General features: G+C 46.5%; 1 protein-coding gene across 1 annotated transcript in view; it reads left to right on the top strand.

Moving 5' to 3' along the window:
• Positions 1-12,230: 12,230 nt before the first annotated feature.
• Znf536 (zinc finger protein 536) overlaps positions 12,231-22,214 on the top strand; it is a 165,609-nt gene continuing 155,625 nt past the window's right edge. The window contains exons 1-2 of the mRNA XM_077792817.1: positions 12,231-12,249; positions 13,203-13,355. Coding sequence (XP_077648943.1) covers positions 12,231-12,249; positions 13,203-13,355 — 172 coding nt within the window. The remainder of the gene's footprint in view (positions 12,250-13,202; positions 13,356-22,214) is intronic.

Below are 22,214 nucleotides of genomic sequence, written 5' to 3'. Positions count from 1 at the left end.
CCAGGACACTAAGGGACATGGGAGCGAGAAAAATAGACCTCATTCCAACCTTTAAAGAGTGGACAGTGTCATGGGGGAAAAAAAATTAAACAGGTGATCCCACACATATGTGTAGATCGAGCATCCCTTAGCTGAAAATTCAAAATCCCTAATAGTCCAAAGTCTGAAACTTTGATATGATCTACACCTGACTTCATGTAACAGGCCTTAGTCAAAACAGAGGTGCTGAAATTATTGTGTGAAATTATCATCAGGCTATGGGCAGAAGGTTTATGAAACATATACAGATTTCTTACTTTATCTTGTGTCCCAGCCCCAAGATATGCCATTGTATATGTGCAAATATTCCAAAACTCCAAAAAAATTATAGACCCCCAAAACACTGTTAGTCCCACGTGTTTCAGATGAGGGATACTCAACTTGTACTAAGCACAGACTCTAACAGGTGTCCTGCAGGTAAAGTTCTAGGGTGACTGAACTTAGTGTGGAAGGTCAGAGAATATCTCCCTAAGCAAGTGTCACTGGAGTGGAACCTACAAGAATAAGCAGGATGACTCAGGCTGGAGGGAGGTGGGGGTTCCAAGCTGGTGTCTGAGGAAAGAGTGTGTGCTGAGATTATGAGGTGTGATGGAGATTTCCATCTGGCATGCCAATAGGGCTGGCATAAGGAGTTTAGGATGTTCTGGAAATGCCCGGGACAGACCCAGAACAGCCGAGTAGGAGGCGTGGGAGCAGCTTCCGAGCCCTCTTTAGGTGTCACTGAAGAAAGTTCCCAGGAGGGATCACAACATTGTCCCTCAAATCCTATCATAGTCCCATGTCACAGCCCTCTGTCCACAGACAGCTCTGAAGTTCTTTCTCAGTGTTGGGGTTGAGCTGTCCTGGGACAGAACATGGGCTGGCCAGGGGTTCTCTCAGGATACAGATTCCTCAGGTGCAGGACTGACAGGCTGACGTGTGTAGTTGTGGGCCAGTGGACATCCAGACGAGTGGGACACTGGGCACAGGTGCTGAGAGGCAGCTCCCCGTGTCATTCACCACCAGTTATCTTCCAGATGGAGCAGGGGACATGAGGCCTGAGCTGCTGTGACCTGTCTACCCCACTTCTCCCTGCCATGCGAATCCCCTACCTTCCTCCCACGTCTTCCTTCCTCCAGGCTCTCACCGACTCACCTCAAAGTGATGTTTGGAGGACAGGTGCCTAATGAGCTGTAAGTTCAGGGCTAGAGAATGGGGGAGTGTAATGGCTTGCTTTACCTATGTAGGTTCCTGTCACAGTGGGTTGATGGCACAATGCACCATGACAATATAAATCCTACTTGGAATCTGCAGGGGAGGGACTGACCTTGGAGGGCCCAGTGTGACTCCATTGTCCCTGGCCTGTCGGTGCTTTATCTATGTTTTGGACCTTCTGGGTGAGCAAAAGGCACTGCACGTTGGGAAACTACAAGATTTCTTTCCCCTTGTGATCTCATTTGGTTTTCATCAGGGATTGTAAAACAGGTGTCCTTATTCCCATCTGACATTGTTAGGGGCTGGGCAAAGTCAGAAACCTTTGCAAATACATAGTTTGGATGTGGCAGCCATATTGGAGCCCAGAGTTGTTTATGACAGAGCCAGGGGCTTTCCCGATTTGACCTGGCACCATTGTAGGCATAAAATGTACAAAAGTCTTACACAGGCACTACCTGTATTTCAGGAAATATGCTGATTCTTTTGTGTTAAGCACAAAAGAATGATCCACTATTACAAACAAGAAAATTGAAGTTCAAGAAGCTTTAGCAGTTCGCTCTGATCACAGAGTTAGCTCTGGCAGAGTATAGATTCGAACTCAGATATCAAACAAGCCTCAGTGTTATGAGGTGTTCTAATGCCCAAACTGGTGCCTTCAGGTGGAATGAACATCTGCTTATGTGTCTCCCAGGGATTGGGGAGGGCCAGACCTTCTCTGTGCCCTTTTGGGGACTATGTGGATGCTGCTCAACTGTTTGTTGCTCCCCTCCCTCCTACACAATGAGGGCTGCTGGTTCTTTTTCACTAGTTTTAGGGAGACCTCGAAGGACACATTCTTCTTGTCTTGTCAGTTCTTTGTCACTGGTTAAAATTCCTTTGGACTTGTCTGTGGGATTCCCAGAGCCTAGAAAGTCTCCTTTGAGAACTTTGCCAATGCTTAGTACATCTGTGATCCTAGGAGGAATGTCCAAACTTGATCCTCCTGCATGAAAGTGCTAGCTAGGGCAGCTAGCTCTGGAGCTAGGGCTATTTCATGGATTGACACCTCCGTTCCTCATGTAGTTTTAGAGACCTATTATGTGCTGGGGTGTAGGATGAAGAATCCATGCCTGAGTCCTATGCATTTTGAAGGCTAGAAAGAGAACTGGTGACAGAGAAGGACACAGTGCAGACTTCATCTAACCAGCAGAGCTAGCTGAGGGCCCACTAGGGATGGGATGTGGCGCCATCCCAGGTTTTAACTTGGGAGGGACATGGTCTGATTGATAGTTGAGAAAGATCACACATGTGGATACATCAGAGGAAAACAAAGTTGTCGGTCAGGAACCACCAGGAATAAATTCACACTCTTGCCAATGGCTACAAAAGGGAAATCAGTGAAAACTTTGCTAAATGTGTGATAGTCATGTTGGCTGAAGTGCAATGCCCTTTGAGCAGCCTGAGACATCAGTCTTGTCGGGGGCACTTGAGGCTGAATCAGGAGGGCCATTCACAGGGCATCAGCTCTGGCTGCCATTTGTCAGCAGCAGGTACAAACACAGGGGACAATGGGGACAATGGGGTGGTCTCGGCTGTCTCCTTGGCTCCTCTGCTCTGTGGCTTGAGCCAATGCTGAAGGCTTTGTCTTTTGGAGACCCACCAGCTGGGCAACAGATCTCTAGAAACATCTCTGTGCTGAGTCTGATTGGCAGAGCTGGGTAGATTTTTTTTTACATGCCAAATAAAATATTTATTGATAAAAGGTATTGAAGAATTCGGCATTTGTTCAAAATAATTTTAAATCTTGATTCAATGATGGTGTCCTTCTGATAAAGATCCTCAAATTAAAAGGGCTAGCCAAGTCCGTGTAGCTCAAAAATGGCAGTTAACTTCAGAGCTGGCAATTGACACTTGTTTTCTGCCACTGTTTACTCTTCAATAAAAAATGCATATTTACCATAGCAACCTCCTGGTCACGTGGTGCCCTATCTTACACGATACCCTCTAAAACAGAATAGCTTCTTAAAGAAACACACACACAGCCTAATAGGCTTGCTTTTCAGATGCAAAAATGTGTTCTTTATAAGGAAGCCCTCTTCCCTGGGATTTAATGCTAATAAACGCGTCATCTTTATAGAAATCATTTCCATCCCATGTCTTAAATTTTAGGACATTCATTCTGGAAGCCTAAATAAAATTACTCTTGGAGGGACTTTTGATTATCTTGAGGGTCTGCCGATTATTTTAATACGGTTCTAAAAATATATATGTAATATATATATATATATACACACACTTGCGTTCGCACACGCATATATATATATATATATATATATATATATATATATATAAAGCGGCAGTCATCAGCATCATCTGGAAGGGAGTTTGGTGTAGATTCTAATGACCTGCCGCTTCATCTGTGATTAAAGATTGTCATCTATGCAAAGCTCAATTGCAGCCTGAATTGTTTTTCGCTGTGCACTTGGGAGAATTGCCTGTGTTCAAGCTTTGGAGAAACTGCTCCAACCTGGATTTCTTAGAAAGGGACCATGGACCCTCCTTCTGGGGTTTTGAATGTGTCTGAGTCCACAGAGCTGGTGACCACAAGTCTCTCTGCACCCCATGGCAACCTTGCAGACAGAATGTCACTCTGGCAGTATTCATGTGAAAGACCATTGTTAACTGGAGCTTAGCCTGTGCAGGGCACTGTGATAAGTGATTTAGGGACCTTACTGTATTCAGTTGTTTGAGGTAGGGATTATGATCCATCTCTGCAGATAAGGAAACTGAATCTTGGGGAGGTTATGAACTTTGCCCCGATTCTGCAACTAAGAATTGGTGGAACTTGTGCTGTTTTCTTTTTCTGTACAGGGATCAAACTCAGGGCCTCACACAGGCTAGACAAGTGCTCCACCACTGAGCGGCATCCCCAGCCTTGGAACTTGGTTTTGATTTGGGGCCTTTTGGATCGCAAAAACCTCTCCACTCATTCTGTATTTTGAATCTGTTTATCAGATTTAACTCTGGAAGTGGGGCTGAGACGGAGAAACTATTGGGGAAGGATTGAGTGAAGAGCACCTTCTATTCCAGATATTCCCCTGAGATTCCCAGGTGGCCTCAGTATCCATCAAATTATTTGAAACTCCCTTCCCAAGCCTGGCAGCCTCATACCCCTGGGCTGGGCTCAAGTCAGGGCTGGCATGCCACAGGTTCCTGTAGATGCCACAGCCCTGGGGAGGGGTGGTGTGGCTGTGTCCAAGCTGTGGTCAGTGCCCCTAGCGATGCATCTGAACTGGGCCTGGCGGATTTTTAAAATTCCTTTCAGCCACATGTAAACCAGTATGAAAAACAAGAACATATTGTGAGTCTTTTATGCTTAATGGCTTTGGGGGAAAATCCGATTGTGAAGTGAAGCAGGGCTCTCTGTGGCGAAGTGGCATTGTGACCCGAACTCAGTGGAGGAGAATTGCCCAGACCCCACGCCCCGGCCAGCCAATCCGACGGCAGCGTGTGCATGAGCCATTTCATAATTATCCATCATGAATGTCTCCGTGCTGCCTTAATAGATTATTTAAAATGGTGCATGTACCTCCCGTGCAACCCCAAGTCAGCCCCGAACCATACATACGTACAAGCTGGGAGAGGTAATTGCTTATCATGTATCTCTTTGTTCCAGACACTTTTATAAAAGAGTATGTATTATGTATGGTGTGACCTTCAAATGTCAGGAATGTGTTGTGCAATAAACTGTCAATATTTGTGGTTATAAGGTACTAGATGACTTTTACAATAATTGGAACGGCTATATTAAAAGCTTGGATCACTCAGCTGGTTAAAGAGAAAGACACAGGCCAGCGTTCATCAGGGACTTGCCTTCTGCCAACTATTAAATGAAAGATATTGCAAGGTGCTTAAGATGTCTTCTTTGTTTAAAAAAGAATATGGCAAAACATGTCTCCAGGGGAGACGTTATCTCCAAATCATCCTCTCTCCTTTCCATGTGCGCGATTCCCAGGAGAAAACTCAGCTCCACAAGTTATGGCGACTGACCAAATGCATTTTAAAAAAGATTGGTCCAGCCAGTTCTCGGTGTCATTTAGGAAAGAATTCCTGCAGTTAGATCTCCCCCCGATCTTCTCCCCACCCCCACTCCCACCCATCTAGGAGGGGGCTGTAAATTATCTTAAGAGGATCTTAAAAGCTATAGTTTTTTTTTTTTTTTAAGAAAATAAATTATGTAGAAATCTTTTGGGAATTTATGCTTTACTGAAAGTAGAGCCTTCTATAGTTTTCTCTATTTTTTTTTTCAGAGAGAAAGGAGTACTTAAATTATGAAAAAAAGAGGAAGATATAACAAATATTTTAGAATAATTATGATAGCACCTGGGTCATAGATTACCTCACAAATATGTGCTCTGTTGGCCCTTCTATGGACTAATGTCCCTTTGTGCTTTTGTGGGCTGTTTCTTCTGGTGCCCTTTAGCCAGGAATTGAGCATCTGTAGTGGTAGAAGCTGACTTATTCAGCCGTGGACCTTCACGTTCTGAAGAGCTTACTCATGGCCTTGATGTTTATAGTGGCGCATTTGTATTTTCTTCCACCTAAAGAGAGAAAGAGAGAGAGAGAGAGAGAGAGAGAGAGAGAGAGAGAGAGAGAACTGGGACACCTCCTCCAAGAAGCCTCCCTAGACATCCCCTGCCTCCCCTACCCCGTTGCCTCCAACTCCAACCCCAAGTTCTTGCACTGAGCACTCTGAAGCACTTCAGATACGTTGACTGTGTCCTAGGACCATTTCCTCCCAGGCTCATCAAAGTACCTTTCCTCTCACTGGAGCTGATCTGAGCATCTAAATTCCATTTCTCTTGCCTCCTGTGATTCTTCAGTGTAATCAAGAGAGTATTCATTGAGCACCTTCTATGAGCTGAGCACTTGCCATGTGCTAGTGATATAATATTAGACAATAATAACTGGACCCTGTTGTCTTGGAGCCCCTGGTTCCAGGGAGAGGACAGCAGTAAGCACAATATCCAGGTCACTGCAGTCTGCAAGGGCCCTATGTGCTGTCAAGGAGCCTACCAGGGAGAGAGCCGTCCTGAGAGCCAGGGACTGGGAGGTTCCTTCTGTCCAATAGGGTGGTCAGAAGTGGCCTCCTGAGCTGGTGTGTTTTGGATGACAGTCTGAATGAGAAGTCTCCTTGTGAGTTCTGGGGCAGAGAGTTCAAGAGGGGGGTGGGCAGCAGGGGCAAGGTCCTAAACAGGGAACCAGCCTTGGGGAGCTTGCAGAGAACGGAAAGATGGAGGCCGGAGCACAGGCAGGGGAGCAGGAATGAGGTCAAAGCAATAATGGGGGCCCCTTGGAGAGGGGCTTGGGGATGTCAACGAGTTGGAGATGATTTTAGAAAGCAATGAATCCAGGAGTCCATCTGTCCCTTGAAAGAACTAGAGGCTGATCCAGGGGACAGCATTTCCCTGGGCTATTTTGCAGATTTGTTGTTCTCTCTGCTTCTGCTCACCAAGGCCAGGTTTGTGGATGATATTAATTGTCCCGACTCACCCTTAGTGGTGTCTGGACTGGGCTACAGCCCACTGTCCCTGACCAGGACAGAAGGAAGAGAGTTGTGCAAAGCCCAGAGAGCACATCACACCTGATGTCACAGTGGATTCCATGAATCCCACACCCTACCTGCTACAGCACTGGCTCACAGTCCCTAGGCTGCCCCTAATCAGCTCATAGCTGACCCTCAGGGCCACAAGAGCCGGCAGCCTGAGGATTACAGGGGATACTGTCAACAGTGGCATCACATAATGCAGGAGGAAAGAGACCCCCATGGGTGGCCCGATCACCAGCAGGAGAGTTTCATAGACTCCCCAGGCGATTAAGAAAGGGCTCTGGGCTTGGTCAAACCAGAAACACATTTGGCCCACAATGCTTGATTTTAAAGCCCTTGTGTATTTTAAGGGAAATTTAATCCATGTGTTTCTGATTCATTTTCACTTAACTCATCAAAATGTTGCTCTAGAGAAGCTATTTGAAATCCAAGTATCTTATATTTTCTGTCTTTTTTTAAAAAGAAAGTTTTAGCCTCTTAATGACCTATTTCCCCAATAGAAATCCTGTCTTGCCAAAACCAAGATAGGATTGGAGTTCTGCTCAGCTTTGAGTTTGGGGCGAAGGTGGGAAATGGTGAAACAGAACATTACACCTCTCCACCTCATGTGCTCTGGGGCCAGGCCAGTCTCCTGTTCCAAGTAATACCCCAAGAAGTAGGCTATTGCCTTCTTATAAGTGGGTATCCTTTTTTTGAAATAACTCTCTGTTTAAACAAATAATTTCACCGATCCATATGAATACTTAGCTGGTTAACAGGACTATAGATGGCCATCATAAAACTCAGAACTCTGATGAAACAGTAGAGACAAGAAGTTAATACTGACCCAAGCCACGAGTTATGTCTTCCAAGAACAAGTGGGGTTGTTTACAGTGATGTTACAATTTTATGCATGCCATTAATTTTAAAATCATTTTTTAAAACCAAAGGAGGCCCCCCCCCTTTTTTTTTTACCTTGACCTTGAATCTTGACCACCTTGATCACTGTTTTACTTGAGCCTACTAATTTTAAAGTTTTCAAATTCAGGGAAAGTGTTAAGCTTTTAAGAGGAACTATACGTCATTCCTTAGGACTTTCTCCAGGGTGTTAGTTATTGAACACCCCTGAAAAGATCTTAGCATGCTGGTACATGTGGGCAAAGACATTAAGAGAGAGGTGAAGTTGGGGGGGTCTTGCTAAACAGCCCCTCCCCTCTTAATCTCCACAAATAGATTTTCCCCCCTCCATTAATGAAGTGAGAGCCGTGCTTTTGAGATCTCTTTACACAAGGTAGACTTTCAGAATTAACTGACAAGTCATCAGGGAAAACGTATTTACTGTAGAACTGGAAGTTCCACAGAAATTAAAATACCGTGGCATTTTATGCAATGAAGGAATAAACGCCCATGTGTACAGAGAGCGCCATTCCCTCGTGAGGTTGCTGGAGTGAGTCTCCATCCACTGCGTGGATTTCAGCACCACCATCACCGCCATCCATACCATCATCACCACTGTCCTTTTGGTTTTAGCAGAAATATTTCCAAAATATCCTCTTGGGAGTGTGAAGGATCAGGCTGTCTAGCAGCAGGATGAAGTAAGAACTGAGAAAACAGGCACGACTTAAAATACCTGTCTTTCTTTTGTCTCGTGTTGCTTCTTTGGGTGTCGGCTCTGTCTCTCATTCTGTGAAATAGGACTAGCTGGGAGATTAGGTAGAACCCAGAACCCCGCATCAGTAGGTCTACTCCTCTTAGACAGCTCCTGACCACCTCCCACAACAGCAGCCCTCTAAATCTCCGTGGTTTAACTTTGCCAAGATTTATTTCTCATTCATGCAACGTCTGATTTGGGTCGGCTCCCACCCATCTGGTGATTCCCCTCTCTCAATCCTTGTGCATCTGGTGAGGAAGGGGCAGAGGTGCGGGCTTGCTAAATCCTCTGCATTGTTTTCATCCGTTGGTGGAATGAGTCACCTGGTCTCCACTTAGCACAGAGGAAGTTGAGAAATGGAGGGGTCCATGGAATATTCCAGGAGTAGTTATTGTCCCTTTGATGGTCATTTCTTTCCCTCTCTGGAAGACTCACCTGCAGTTTCTTATTTAGTTCTGGAGTGAGGTTACTATGCGGCCGTGGGCAGAGACAGCCTGGGGTGGGCTTGGGTTCTTCCAGCATCACAGGATTACAGGAAGCCAGAGCTGTAGGCCCCTGGGTGAGAAAGGAACTAAAGGCCAGGGGAAGGGTGAAGAAACTTGCCCAAGGACAGGCAGGCTTCTCTATCCAGGAGGAAAGGACTCCGCCACCCAACTCCTGGGACAGCACTTCTCAGCAAACAAGCCTATTTTAAATAAACCAAGGAAGTATGTTTAAAGATAATCTGCAGGGAAATCTGCCCTTAAGGTACAAAGGCATTTTATAAACCAAGTTTTCAAATTCTAAATATTTCATATATTAATAAGGTTGAGTGTCTAATGAGGCAGCCGTAAAATTCGAATCATGTTTGCGTACAGCAAGATAGCCCGTCTCAGGGATGGCGTTGAACAATCACTCCAGTATCTGGACTCTAACTTTTGTGTCTAGACTTCAACTTTGAAATGTTATTTGTTTTTCCAAGCATCTCTGTGTCTTTCCAGTACTGTCAGTTTATGGTCTACTGGATGATGACGGTTCTAAGAAGGTCGGTGGCCATCTCCCTCCACCCCCCCCATCTCTTTCTTCAGCCCACAGCTGTGGGCCCCCCCCCCGCCAGGAAGACGCAGGGAAGGTATGCTCTTTAATGTCAACTTGACCTAGGCAAACTCGCAGTTCACTTGGAGGATTCATTAAAACAAGAAAATGGAAATACAGAAGGCACGGTTTCTGACCTTGAGAAGATGAAATTAGTCAGGTCTGTTGTCTGATGGCCCCCTCACTCCCAAATAACATATCTGTGAAACAAAACTTGAACTGGTTTGGATCTGTCTCCTCTCTTACAGGAAATAAATAAGTCTCTGCTGGTAGGCGCAGAGAAAAGCTGGCAGAGTTGTTGCTTCCCTTTTTCATTCCACTGGTCCTAGGCTGGTACTTCGGGAAGAGGGCAGATGCAGTCTGGGTGTCTCTGGAATGTCACGGGTGGCACCCATACCAAGCATTCAGTGGGGTCAAGAAAGGAAACGGCATCCTCAGGAGTATTTCCCAGCCATTTCTCCACCATGCAAACCCCAGAGCACAGCCAAGAGGAGGGTGTGTGAAGCAAAGGCCACCTGTAGCCAAACGCCCCCCTGCTAGGTAGAGCGGCTCCTCCTTTCTCAGAAGAGCAGGTAGGATTAGGTGGTAAGTTCAGAGCTGTCCTCTGTAGTCTACCCAACACACTTAGAGAAAGTGTCTGATAAAAGAGAAAAGAAAAACTGCAAGTTGGATAAAAGGAAATTAAACAAAAACAAAAAAAAAAACAAAAACAAAAAACAAAATTCAGACCAACGCACAGGTGGTCTGACCAAGGATCACAGAGGCACTTTTTCTCATACCTCTTCCTTTCTACCACCTGCTCCTTGGAGTGGCACCCAGGGCCAGTGACTGTGTGGTATGGCAGGCCAAGCCGTGGAAGTTGGTCTTGCAGTTTGCAAAGGGACAGACTTTTACACTCAGGTAGAGACAGCATTGGGAGCAGGGCCTCTTTCCTTCTGAATGGGGCTCTTTGGGTTCTGGGCAGGGCTGGGCCAGCACACACCCACCCAGGCACCAGATAGGACTTAGACACAGGGCCTGTGAATGTGCGGTCGGTCGGGCCAGAACTTCCCCGGCCTTCACTGTACTTGGCTTCCAGCCTCTCTGGACACTTCCTGGGACCACCCACCTTCCCCTTCATTGCTGCGCAGAGTTTGTTTTTCTAGGAGGATTAGTCTAAGAGTAAACTCTATAGGCCTCCTGGCCCTCCCAGAAAAAAAGCCATTCCTGTGTAAAGTGAAAATTAGACTCTTAAATCTGCAAAGAAAGCTGTTTATCTTACAAATTTATTCTTTTTATTGGGCCACACATACCCAAGATAGAAAGATAAAAGGGAAACAGATACAGGCCATCACGTAGAGTGACATATACCGAGGCGCAGCTCATCCCCAACTTCTGTAAAGTCTTCCAGAGGAGCGCGTCAGTCTTGTCTCGATATTTATCTAGAATGTGCTCTGGACAAGCACTAACCAAACTCTCCAAGGGAAAATATTCCCTCCGTCGGCTCTCCTTCAGCTTTTATTCCATAGCTGCCACCTTGCTGCTGTTCATAGGGCAGGGGTGGGGTGGGGAACAGGAGAAGAAGCTTCTGGGCAGAGGGGCCGGTCACAGGACAGGAGGACCTGTAGGAACTTACCTTCAAAAGTCTGCACCTGCCTGCCTCTACCTAAAGCCAACATCCAGGACACTTAAGTCCGGTTAATAATTCAAACCGACAGCTGGGTGGCCTCTGAACTTCGATTGGGCACCTGAACTATGTTTTGAGTGGCGCTTGGGCAGAATTTTAATGAGGATCATGGTTGTTTAAGCTGACCTCATGGTCCCAGCACAAGGAAAACTGGGTACTGCCAGGAGACAAAGGCAGCAAGCTGTGCGTTGGGCTAGGAGGAGATGGGTAGGAGGAGCTGGTGTTACCCCAGTTTAAACCTTGGTTGGTTGACTTGGGATTGACAACTGTCTATTGCTCTTCTGGGCTGAGGATAAACCACCTCTAGAGCAACCCCTGGAGACTCGGCCTGCTTTCACTTAGATGACCACTAACGTAGCGCTTGGTAGGGTGGTGACTGACTTTGAGTTGTGGTGACTGACTTTGAGTTGTAGACATGGATGAGCCTCGTCCACCAAATGCATTTTGCATTTGTACAAAATGGTGGGGAAAAAAAATGCCTCTTCCAAATGGCTAGAAGAGTTGAGAAAATTAGGATTAAAAGTGGGGTTTTAATGAACTTTTCCAGGGTGATTATCTGGTCACACCAAGGTCCAAATTCAAAGGGTGCTCCAAGCCAAAGCTCTTCTACAGTTGTTTGGAGCAAACATTCAAATAAGAATAAAGCGTGTTTGCCTTCATCTTGTTCATGGTCTATAAGTCTGTCCCTTCCGGCCGTTAGCAGAGAACACCAGGAATGAATGTTGCTGAACAGAAGCCATTTGCATTTTCCATTGCTTGGAAGGTACAAATTTTATTTATTCTCATCTCTGCAGAACTCACAGATCTGCTCATTATCTCAGAAGGTCCCCTTGTTCCCATAGTGGGATTTACCACAAGGCCTAGAGGGTGGACCAGAATCTGCGGCAAGGACCCTGCGAGCCCCCGGAGCTTGGATTCTGGGCCAGGCCTTCAGCTTCCAGCTCTGTGGGGAGGCCCATGAATCAGGAAGGAGTCCAGAGAGGGCTCCCTTGTCTCCCCTCCTCAGGGAGCAGATTCCAAACTCCCGTCCTGCTCCCCGGATGTCGCCTGGGCGGCAGTGTGATGTGAGGCCCTGGGTACTGCAGTCACATATCCTCCAACCACCAGATATTTTCACAGTTTTATTTACTATTATGTCCCATCATTTCTGTGCAGAAGGCAGCCGTATGTAAATTTTATTCCATTTTCTAATGGTTTGGGTTACATAACAAATAACAGCAGGAAGGAAAATTTGTATTGATACTTTACAGAGGAACTTCTCAAGTCACTGCATGGAGATTTAAATGCAGGGCTCTAAGTTTATGGGAGTTTTGCAGCTGAGTTTCTGCACATGACTTCGAATATGCCACTATATGTTTATCATGGGCTAATTGTGGAACCGCATTTCCATACTTTTTCTTCTCCCTTTCATGCGATTACACCAGCCAGCAATGGATACAAGACTCTACAAGGAAGAAATGATCGGTTTTGGATAATTTTCTTTCCTGTCCCAAAATAGCTGTATGTCTGCATGTCTTAGGGAATCAGCTGAGACCCTTTCTCTCTCTCTCTCTCTCTCTCTCTCTTTCTTTCTTTCTTTCTTTCTTTATTGGTTGCCAGCTATAATGCAAATCTGATTTCGATCCTATAGTGAACTCTCCAGCTAGCCCATATTATAAATTAATCAGATTCCACAAACACCCACATTTTTAAACTTTTGGAAAAAAAATATTTAATAGGAACTAAGCAAAAGAAGAAATCAAACCAGCTGCTGACACAGCTGTTTCTTCTCTTGTTTAATTCAGTTCAATATAAAGGTACCATATGCTGCTTAAAATGATGATAGGAAAGATGAAATAATTTAAGAGAATAACAAGAAAATACATGAATTGTCAGCATTCTGTCAGATTTAAAGAATGAAATAGACAGGTGTAGTATTGACATGTTTAACTTTGTGTGGTGTTAGCAGTTTTGGTGTGAACAACTTCTGACATGTGCTGAAGTGATGTGAGAATCCTTCTCCTCCACTGCAGACATTGGCGAGGAGGCTGGGAGATCCGCCGGCGTCCAGCAACCGGCGCTGCTTCGCGACAGGAGCCTGGGCTCGGCCATGAAGGACTGTCCGTACTGTGGGAAAACTTTCCGGACATCCCACCACCTTAAGGTCCACCTGAGGATACACACAGGTGAGAGATCTGGGCGCAGCTGGGGGCCCAGGGCCGAGGAGGAGGTGTACCCACCCCCCATCCTCGCCTGGCCGTGTTTCTGGCCCAGGTCCACAACTGTGTCAGTCACTAACACTGGCGCGTCCTCAGCTGGCCTGGCTGCGTGGCACTGGGTGGGTCAGCGATGACCCGAATTTCCCGATTTGGTGCTTCACGATCATCTCACCAAATGACACCCCCTCCTGCGTTCCCAGTCTGGGCTGTTGATGTTTTGTCTGAGCTGATGGTGTTCTTCTTTGAAGTAGAGCCTCCTGACACCCATGTTTGAACCAGGAGTCTTTGGGGTGGAAGTGGTGGGACCCACCCAGCTTGCCTTTCTTAAGTTCAGAAAGGATTAAGGAGCTCCTTTGGCCCAATCTGGTTATAAGGCCATAGTGGGGTAGACAGAGAGAGAGAGTGTCAGTCTTCTCAGGCTACATGAAGTGGAGGTTGGGGGGCTCCCTGCTCTGTCTCCTTAAAGAAAACATCAAGACGCTCTTAACCAAGCAGAGGGAAATGGTGACCGGACTGCTCTGGCCACTTCTCTTGTTTCGGCATCCTACTGGTCCCCTGCCGTGAGGACTTCTCTTCTGCTTTCTTCCTGGTCCCTCAGCTGTTCTCCTTTTGAGCTTTTCTGCTAGTTGTTTGTACGTGGCCAATATTTAAAAAAAAAAAAATCTATCTGAGATATGGACACCTCCATTTTCTTTGATTTTTCTCCTGACACTTTATCTATTGGAGTATGAGCTGCTTCAGAGGATAGACAAATATGCCATCTATTTTCAAAAATAATTGTGGTCTATTTCCCAAGGAATCAATAATGCTCAGGGTTGTGCAGGGATATCAAATACATTCGGGCCTTGTCTGCATCGTGTGGTTAAAGACGAAGAGCCCCCTCCCATGGAACCCCACCTGGTGCCCACAAATCTCCCTGCCACCAAGAGGAGCTCTGGGGACAGGTGACAGTGTGCCACAGACGGCCTTCTCATTGATAGCCTCGTCCCTGCCCCTGCCTGTCCTGGAGCATGCCTCTCATAGCGTCATCCCAGGGCCCCCGAAGGATGTCTTTAAAGTATGTACTAGGTCCCGCTTCTCTCCCAGAAGTCCCCTGTGATCTGCCCCCCATCCTGGACCGTTTTCCATCCTCATCCTCTTTCTGAGACACCCTCTCCCTGTTCCTCTAGTGCAGAATGCTTGTCCCTGCTATAGGTCCTTTGTACCACCCGTTTCTACATGGAACGTTGTTCCTCCGTGAGGTCTCTGGGGGCTTTGCTTCGCTGTGATCCATTCAAAGACACCATCCCTGACTTCCCTGTCTAAAATATCCCTCACACGCCCTGCCTTATATTTTTCTTCATAAATGAATACGTTCTGAACTGATCTTGCTTGGTTTAATTTTCGTTTCCTAATGCGCTGTTGGTCTCCCATCCAGCAAAACCTACGATTTATGAGGGTGGCAGTCTTGTCCACCGTTTTAATTGATATCCTTTCTGTAAACTCCGGGGCCTACAAGAGCTCCTCACACCTAGTAGGGGCCCAGTGAGTCTATTTGAAAGGTTGATTGACAGAACCCAGCCTGGAGTGAGTGAGTGGCCCTCCTCCCACCCTCCCTGCAAGGTGACATTGGGTCAAGTGCAGGAGGGAATGTGGTTCATCTTGCAGGGAGCACGTGAACCCATCAGAAACCACAATGACAGTCAGACTGAAGTGCTGGATCCCCAGGGGTGGGGTGGGGGATGGAATGGAAGACCTCCCACCCCCCACAGTTCAGGGAGCGGTCTCTTCTGACAGACCAACAATGCATTCGTACATTTTATTGTCTCTGTTCATGCACCAGAGTAAGAGCTCCGTGGGAGCAAAGGCTTTTGTCTGTTTGTCCATCCATGTCTTCAATACCTACGACAGAACCAGGCTCACGGAAGGCACTCAGGAAGTATTTGCTGAATGAATGAACCAGTAAGGGAGTTGGTGAAAGGAGCCAGGCTCAAGGCGGGCCATCTCGGACACCTTGTTTTTCATGCCAATGTCTATTTCTTTTCCTACCCAGGTTGGAGCTGGGGGCTCCTTAAATTGTGTAGCTCTGAGACCCACAGACCACAGCACAGGGATGAGGTCTGCAGGGTACCCACTTTCTGCAGGACAGTGGAAACGAGGCCAGGTGCATCTTATGCTTCTATCCGATATGAATTCAGCACCCTGGGCTGGGTTTGCCGGGTGGGTGATAGGTCACCTTGGGTGAGGCTGGCCTTGCAAGGGAGAGTAGATCAGCAAAGCAAAAGGCTCCTCAGTGCCTCTCAAAGAGGAGCATCTCCGACTCTGTGGGCCCCATCCCCATCAACCTGCCCGGGGGGAGAGTAGACACTCCACAGAGTGCATCTGGGAATGTTAGGAACAAAGTGGCCAGAAGTCTGGAGAGCCCAGATGGAAGCGAACGGATATTGGGCTATTGCTTTCTGCCATTTTAAACCTGGAAGAAGATCCCTTTTTCCAAACCTCTGCCTCGCAAACTTCTGAAGTTTGTGACCAATCGTCTTAGGAGACGCTGAGAGAGGCAAGACGGGAGAGGTATTCCAGAAACTTCCTTAGAATCAGGGAGAAAATGGAAGAAGCCATGGAAACATCACATCTCCACCAACGCCAGCCCCCTCGGAAATAGCATTTGCCGTATTTAAAAAGCAGAATGGTAACCAGATAAAGATCAATTTCCTTTTTATCTAAGAACAAAGAAGTTGGAAAATGCTTACACTTGTGCATTTGAATAGAACAGAAAGTGTTCCGTGTTATAAATCACCGAAGTAAACATCCATTATGACAATGTAAAAGTGTAGATTACACAAGTAATTAAAAATCAAAATCAAGTTATTTGTTAATAAATGATTTCCTGGGGCTCCATTGGTTGAGATGCCCCCAACTGCCTTCCCCTCTGCTCCTTGTGTTTTTGTAATTTCCAAGTGACATGGCCAGCAGACAGAAGTCTAGGAAGAAAAATACACGTTCTCCGAAATGTCATCTTCTAAAGTTTTCCTATCGTGGGCTCAGAGGAGTGCATTTAAAAAATCCAACCTGTAATAAATACATTTTAATTGGTTGGGCTATAAGAGGTCCCATTCTCTGTATTTTTCTGTCACACTCCATCCTTATTAGAAGTCTTGATCGCATGACATCAACTGATAAAAACCATTTTCCTTTCTTTTCTCCACTGCATTAACTTAATTACTGCTCTTCTTCTCCCAACACCTGTTTATTAGAAGCGCTGAGTACATTCACTAGTCAGATTGCTCTGAACACCTGCGGGGTGGGGACAGCCTGCGCGTAACTAGGATGTTTCTGCTGTCCCCTGGCTTCAGCCAGATCTGTGAAGGGCATAGGGGAGGCACCTGCAGGACCCTGGGAATCCCTAACACCTGATTGATCCTAGAGGCTCCCCCTCAGTTGGGCAGCTGAGGGGAAACTAACCCTCTCTTCTCTTGTAAACGTTACCCTGGGCTGATTAGGACCAGATCACTGGGCACAGGCAATGTCTCTTCTAGAGCCCAAGAGCTGTGATTCGAATTCAAAGGTAGTCAGTGCAGGGTACAAAGGAGTTTGTGTCAGGGTTGTCCAGAGAATCAGAACCCCCGGAAGATGGGGCAGCCATGTCACAGAATGACACTCAGTTATGACAGATGGAAGGTACACATTATCATGGAGCCCGAAACTCCTATCACCTCCTGACATCATCTCTTCCTCGAACAACATCCTAGGTGTTTGTGGGGATGCTGGTGTAAAAAACCTACTGCACTCCCAGTTACATAAATGTGTAGCATATCCAATTATGTATAGTACATAATTTTTGATCGTGCTAACAGGCTACTCTGTAACTAGTTCATGCATTTCCTATACTTTATTTTTATTGTTATTTTAGAATGTAATCCTACTTACAAAAAAATTTACTGTAAAGTAGTATGTGATATCATGATGGCAGCAACCCCATACACCTTGTATGTACTATAGCTTGACTACATAGAAAGGCTAGGTCAAGTGATTGACCTGTACCATCTAGGCTTGTGCAAGTTCACTCTGTGATGTTTTGCACAAAGATGAAACTGCCTAGTAACACATTTGTCAGAATGTGTCTTTGTTGTGAAGCGGCACATGACTCTGTGTGTTTATACGTAACATTTTCGATAAGAAACTGGCTCATGCCATTGTGGAGGCTAAGTCTCAAGATGTGCCGTTGGCAGGCTGGGGGCCCAGGAGAGCCAGCGGTGTAAGTTTCATACTGAGTCAGGGTCAAATGCAGAAGACTGATGCCCAGCTCAAAGACAGTCAGGCACATTCCCTCTTCCTCAGCCTTCTGTTCCATCCAGGCCTTCCATCAACAGATTGGAGGAGGCCCACGCACCTTGGGGAGGCCACTCACTGATTCAGGTGTTAATCTCATTCAGAAACACCCTCACACACATCCTCAGCATCACCTTTATCCAAATATCTAGCTACCCCGGGGTCCCACTCAGGTGGACACACACAATTAACTATCATAAGCATGCAGAGGCAAACATTTAGTCAAAATATGCAGCTCGAGACAGCGTTGTCCCAAGCTCTCTCTCAAGGTTAGCCAATTATCTCATTATTGCCTGCCCACAAATGCACTGCCCAGTGTCCCCTTCTCCGGCCCCAACTCGGGGAGGTGAATGCTTAGGGGTATTCTGGAGGTGGTCAGGAGACAGGCAGGTGTTCCTGGAAGACTTGAGCGTGTGTTTTCCCCCCAAACCCCCTGAGATACTCTAGGCTGGATCCACTCAGGTGACCCACCGGTGTGAGGGTTTCCCAGGAGAGTGCCGTGGTCTCAGGAATGACCATTATAGAGAAATGTAATAATCAACCTCACTCATGATGACTCAGAGGCCCTAAAGTTCAGCATCTAATTAAAAATAAATCTCATTACTTTTTTTCCCCCCTCTCAAATTATGCGGGTGGCTTATTAATCTGGTTTTGATGTGCTGCACACACTGGTCTAGCCCTGACTTGGGAACCTCTTTATGAGAATGGATCTGCACAGGGTGGTTTTCCTGGGGTATCAGCCACGGTCGGGGGCTTGGCCTGGGGCTGAAAGGCATGCCTGGCACTACCCATTCCCCAGGGGCTGCCTTGGTGATGTTGCAGCAGAGTGCTGGCTGAGTGGGAAACAGGGAGATGTCTTCCTGGCCTTGCTGGCTTTCCTGCCACCAAGCATGGGATTTCCCGTCTATGTGGGACCAAAGAGAGTGGTGGAAGTGAGAGATTTCTCCCCTGAAGCCCTGGAGGGCTGCACCCACAGTGGGAGTTGGGGATTGCTACATAGCAAGAGGAAACTGGCTGGCTGAATGCAGAACAATTCAGCCCATGAGGACAGGGCAGCAGGGGCAATCATCGGCCACAGCCTCCTCTTTCCCTGCACTCCTAGGTGCAGGTGCTGAGCTGGGCTCTGCATATCAGTTTGCCCCTGATCCTTACAGAACTTCACGATGACCTCAATTCCATCCCCTGCACCATTGCAAGGGAGGACACCTAGCCCCAGAGACAGGAAGTTACCTACCCAGCGTTGTCCAGTTCTGTATTACAGGTTGCAATCTGGTTGTCACCCAGAGTGCCATTCTTGTGACCCCTGCACCGTATTGATGTTGTTAACTTTTCTGGGTGAATTTCCTGCTTGCTTTAGGGAATTAATGCAACATTTCTTTAACAGCATGTGTCCACACCATAACCAGCAGGAGAGAAGGAAGTGACTTATACTCACAAGTTGTGTTGACGCAGCCTCCAGGTGACTTAAAAGGGAAGTACTGTGCACCCCGGCTTCTCCTTTACCCCTAACTCAGACTGGCCCGAGGCCAGGACTCCTTGACCTCGTGTGCCTCAGTTTCCCCACTAGCACAATGAGCTTAGGGAGGTGGCGAGGCAGGGGAACGGCCAGGGTAGTGTGTGCAGATACCCTGACCCCTGGGATAGATGGCGGGGTGGAATTTCTCCCTGTGGCATGGAGATGATCAGTTTCTTGTGCCATCCTAGAAGCTGCCTCTCCCCTCCAAAAGCTTTCCAAGCACTGACGGGCACATAAATGTGGGTGGAAATGGAAATTTTCACTAACCTCATCCAGGTACCTTCTGTCTGGGGTATACGTACCTGCCTTCTGATGCCTCCATATTTCTTCATCTCCATACGGTAACCAGGCTGTTATAACACCTTGAACAAATATGAAAGCACACTGAATACATTTCCAAAAATGAGTTTGCTAAAATGGAAGCTCTTCCCATCTCCTTTCCCCCCAAAGAGAGGATGTGGTACTGTCCTCAGTGTGGGAACACCCACCCACATGAGCAATTTTTTTTTTTTTAAATCTCCAAAAAGAAGATTTTTTTTCTTTTTTGTTTTGAATCCAAGCTCCACTGTTTTTCTATTTCTAAGACAAACTGAAAGCCCATTTTGTTCCTCCACAGTCCCTCATCCTTGCTCTTCCTGCCTTAATGACATCCCAAACTTTTGTTGGAAATAATTGATTGAATTTAAATTTCCTTAAAAGTTTAAGAGGTAATGTTACAGTATAAATTTCCTACCAAACACTAAGTAGGGAAATATCCATTAGTGAAATTAACTACAGTTTCTAGGTAGCTAACAATGTGCCGTATACAGTAGGGCATGGCTAATGAACACTGCAGTGGGTGATATTTCATTATACAAATTAATGCTCACATTTTAATGGGAAAGTCACATAATGAATCTCGGCTTCAGTGACAGCAATTAGAGACACAGATTGTCCCCTTCTGGACAAGGCACTGTTTAGCAATAAGCAGCTGTGAGAAAAGTCTTCAGGTTTACAACATATATATGCTTTGGGGGAATTAGTGTACAATTTATATTAATGTACTGAAGCTTGGCTGCAAAGGCGCCACCATATTTATCTCTCCTGGTATTAACTAAGTAAAGACATGTAGGAAGACTAAATAAATATCAAATGGAGGATGCGAATACGGGAAAATACTCCGTCCCCCAACTTAAAAGTGAAAATATGTTTGGAGATTTTGTTAAAAAAGAAAGAAAGAAAATAGAAGCATGAATCACTTCTTCAAAGCTTAATCAAGGGGTTTCCAAAGAGAATGATGTGAATCCACCTGTTATTTTCAGAGAGGAGCTGTTGGGAACTTGCTGTGAGTAGCTCCAAAAGAGCTCCCCGGTACAGTGAGGACTCCTTTGGTCTCTTTCAAGTGCAAAGTGAATCTTCAGAATAATAAAAGATAGGACTTTATAAAAATTGACATAGCGAACCGACTAAACCACCTGGTTATATATTTCTAAAAATTTAGGAGTGATGGAAGAAGTTACCAATGATATTCCAAAATTGAATATCTTATACCACAGGTCAATGTGAAGCTAGCTCAAGTCAAGGTGGTGCCAATCATTTCATTAGTGCACTGGAATGATGAGCTGATTTTTTTAAAAACAAAAATTCATGAAGTCCTTCCTAGCAAAACTCTCTTTTCTGGAAATGTATTCTTTGGACCCCCATGATGTTCCTTTAAAACACTGTGAATCTCTACAGAAAGCCACCAGTGTCTTCATTGGCTACTTCCAGTGGGTGAGGGGGCCCCTCCTGCACATCCTTGTCCCAGGCACAAATTTCAAACTGGCTGCATGGTCCAGACCTAGACTGCAACATACGACACTATGGTCTTCTCAGTGTTTAAAAAGTTTCAAAGTAGTCACCAATATATAAACATTGAGATGCCATATATAGAAATCTGAAAGTGAGGATTTCCTAGAGAACTGGCGATCCAGGTGCCCACAGCTGGTTAGAAGCGAGTGGTGACTGCTCTCCAGGAGAACCCTTCGGCCCCCTCCCCACTGTTCCCTGTACTCTACCTGACTCTGAAGGCACATGAGTGTGTGGCTCCTGCCACAGGCAGGCGCAGAGATGGCAAATCCCAGACTGCATGGAGGTGACCGACAGAGGGCTCATGACCCCCTGGAAAGCTCAAGGCAATCTGAGGGACCCCCCAGGAGATTGGACTCATTTATGGCCTAAGTGGCCAATCATTCAAATAGACAGAGCTGCTGGCAGGGCCCGGAGTAGCCTGTGCCACAAGGCTGCACAGGGAATGCCTGTCCAAGTCTCGGGCAGAGTCCAGTCAGCTGGGAGGGGACCGACCGGGCAGGCCCGCTGCCTGATTCCTTGCAGAAGTCTGGTCATGTCTGCAACCTGGGATTTGTCAGTCAGCCCAGAGCGCTTGGGTTGAAGAATGGGTCCAGATGTGGTGGCTTTGACTGTGAAGTAGCTCAGCACAGGTGGACTCAGCATTTGTCTGTGCTGGCCAAATGGAGGAGCAGCCCTTGACCACACCTCCGAGTCTGCTGAATGTGCGGAGGTCCCTCCTCTCAGTCGTTACTGCACCCCATCCAGGCCAATGTTGTGAGAAGTTTGCCTCCTGAGCACTCTGAAATGTGTCCTTGGGGGAAAGAGGCTTGGGAAACAGCTGGGATTTTTCTCAGTGGCACATGAAGCCCTTGGGCTGTGTAGGATTCTCTGGAGGGCAAGCCTACCCTAGGCAACTTCGATCCCTTGTGTTTGCCATGGCCAGAACCACACGCTGGCTGGCGGGAGCTAGCTTTCATCTTAAAAGCATTTTCCTGTGCCCCTTGGCTGGAGAGGAAGCCCAGGGAAGCTGCAGGGCAGAGCGTGGGGATGGTGATACCCCTCCTTTGGGGGTTACAGAAAGAAATTAAAATTGAGGTGCTTTTTCTTTCTTTGTAACACAAGTCCAAAGGGTTTGTCCCATGGAATGTCACTCTGAAGCATTTATTTGGGGAACTGGGTTGAGAGAAAGCAGT

The sequence above is a fragment of the Urocitellus parryii genome, chromosome 15 (assembly GCF_045843805.1).
Source record: "Urocitellus parryii isolate mUroPar1 chromosome 15, mUroPar1.hap1, whole genome shotgun sequence".
Classification (NCBI taxonomy): Eukaryota; Metazoa; Chordata; class Mammalia; order Rodentia; family Sciuridae; genus Urocitellus; species Urocitellus parryii.
Note: the sequence above shows the minus strand (reverse complement) of the source record. Positions and strands in the feature narration are given on the sequence as shown.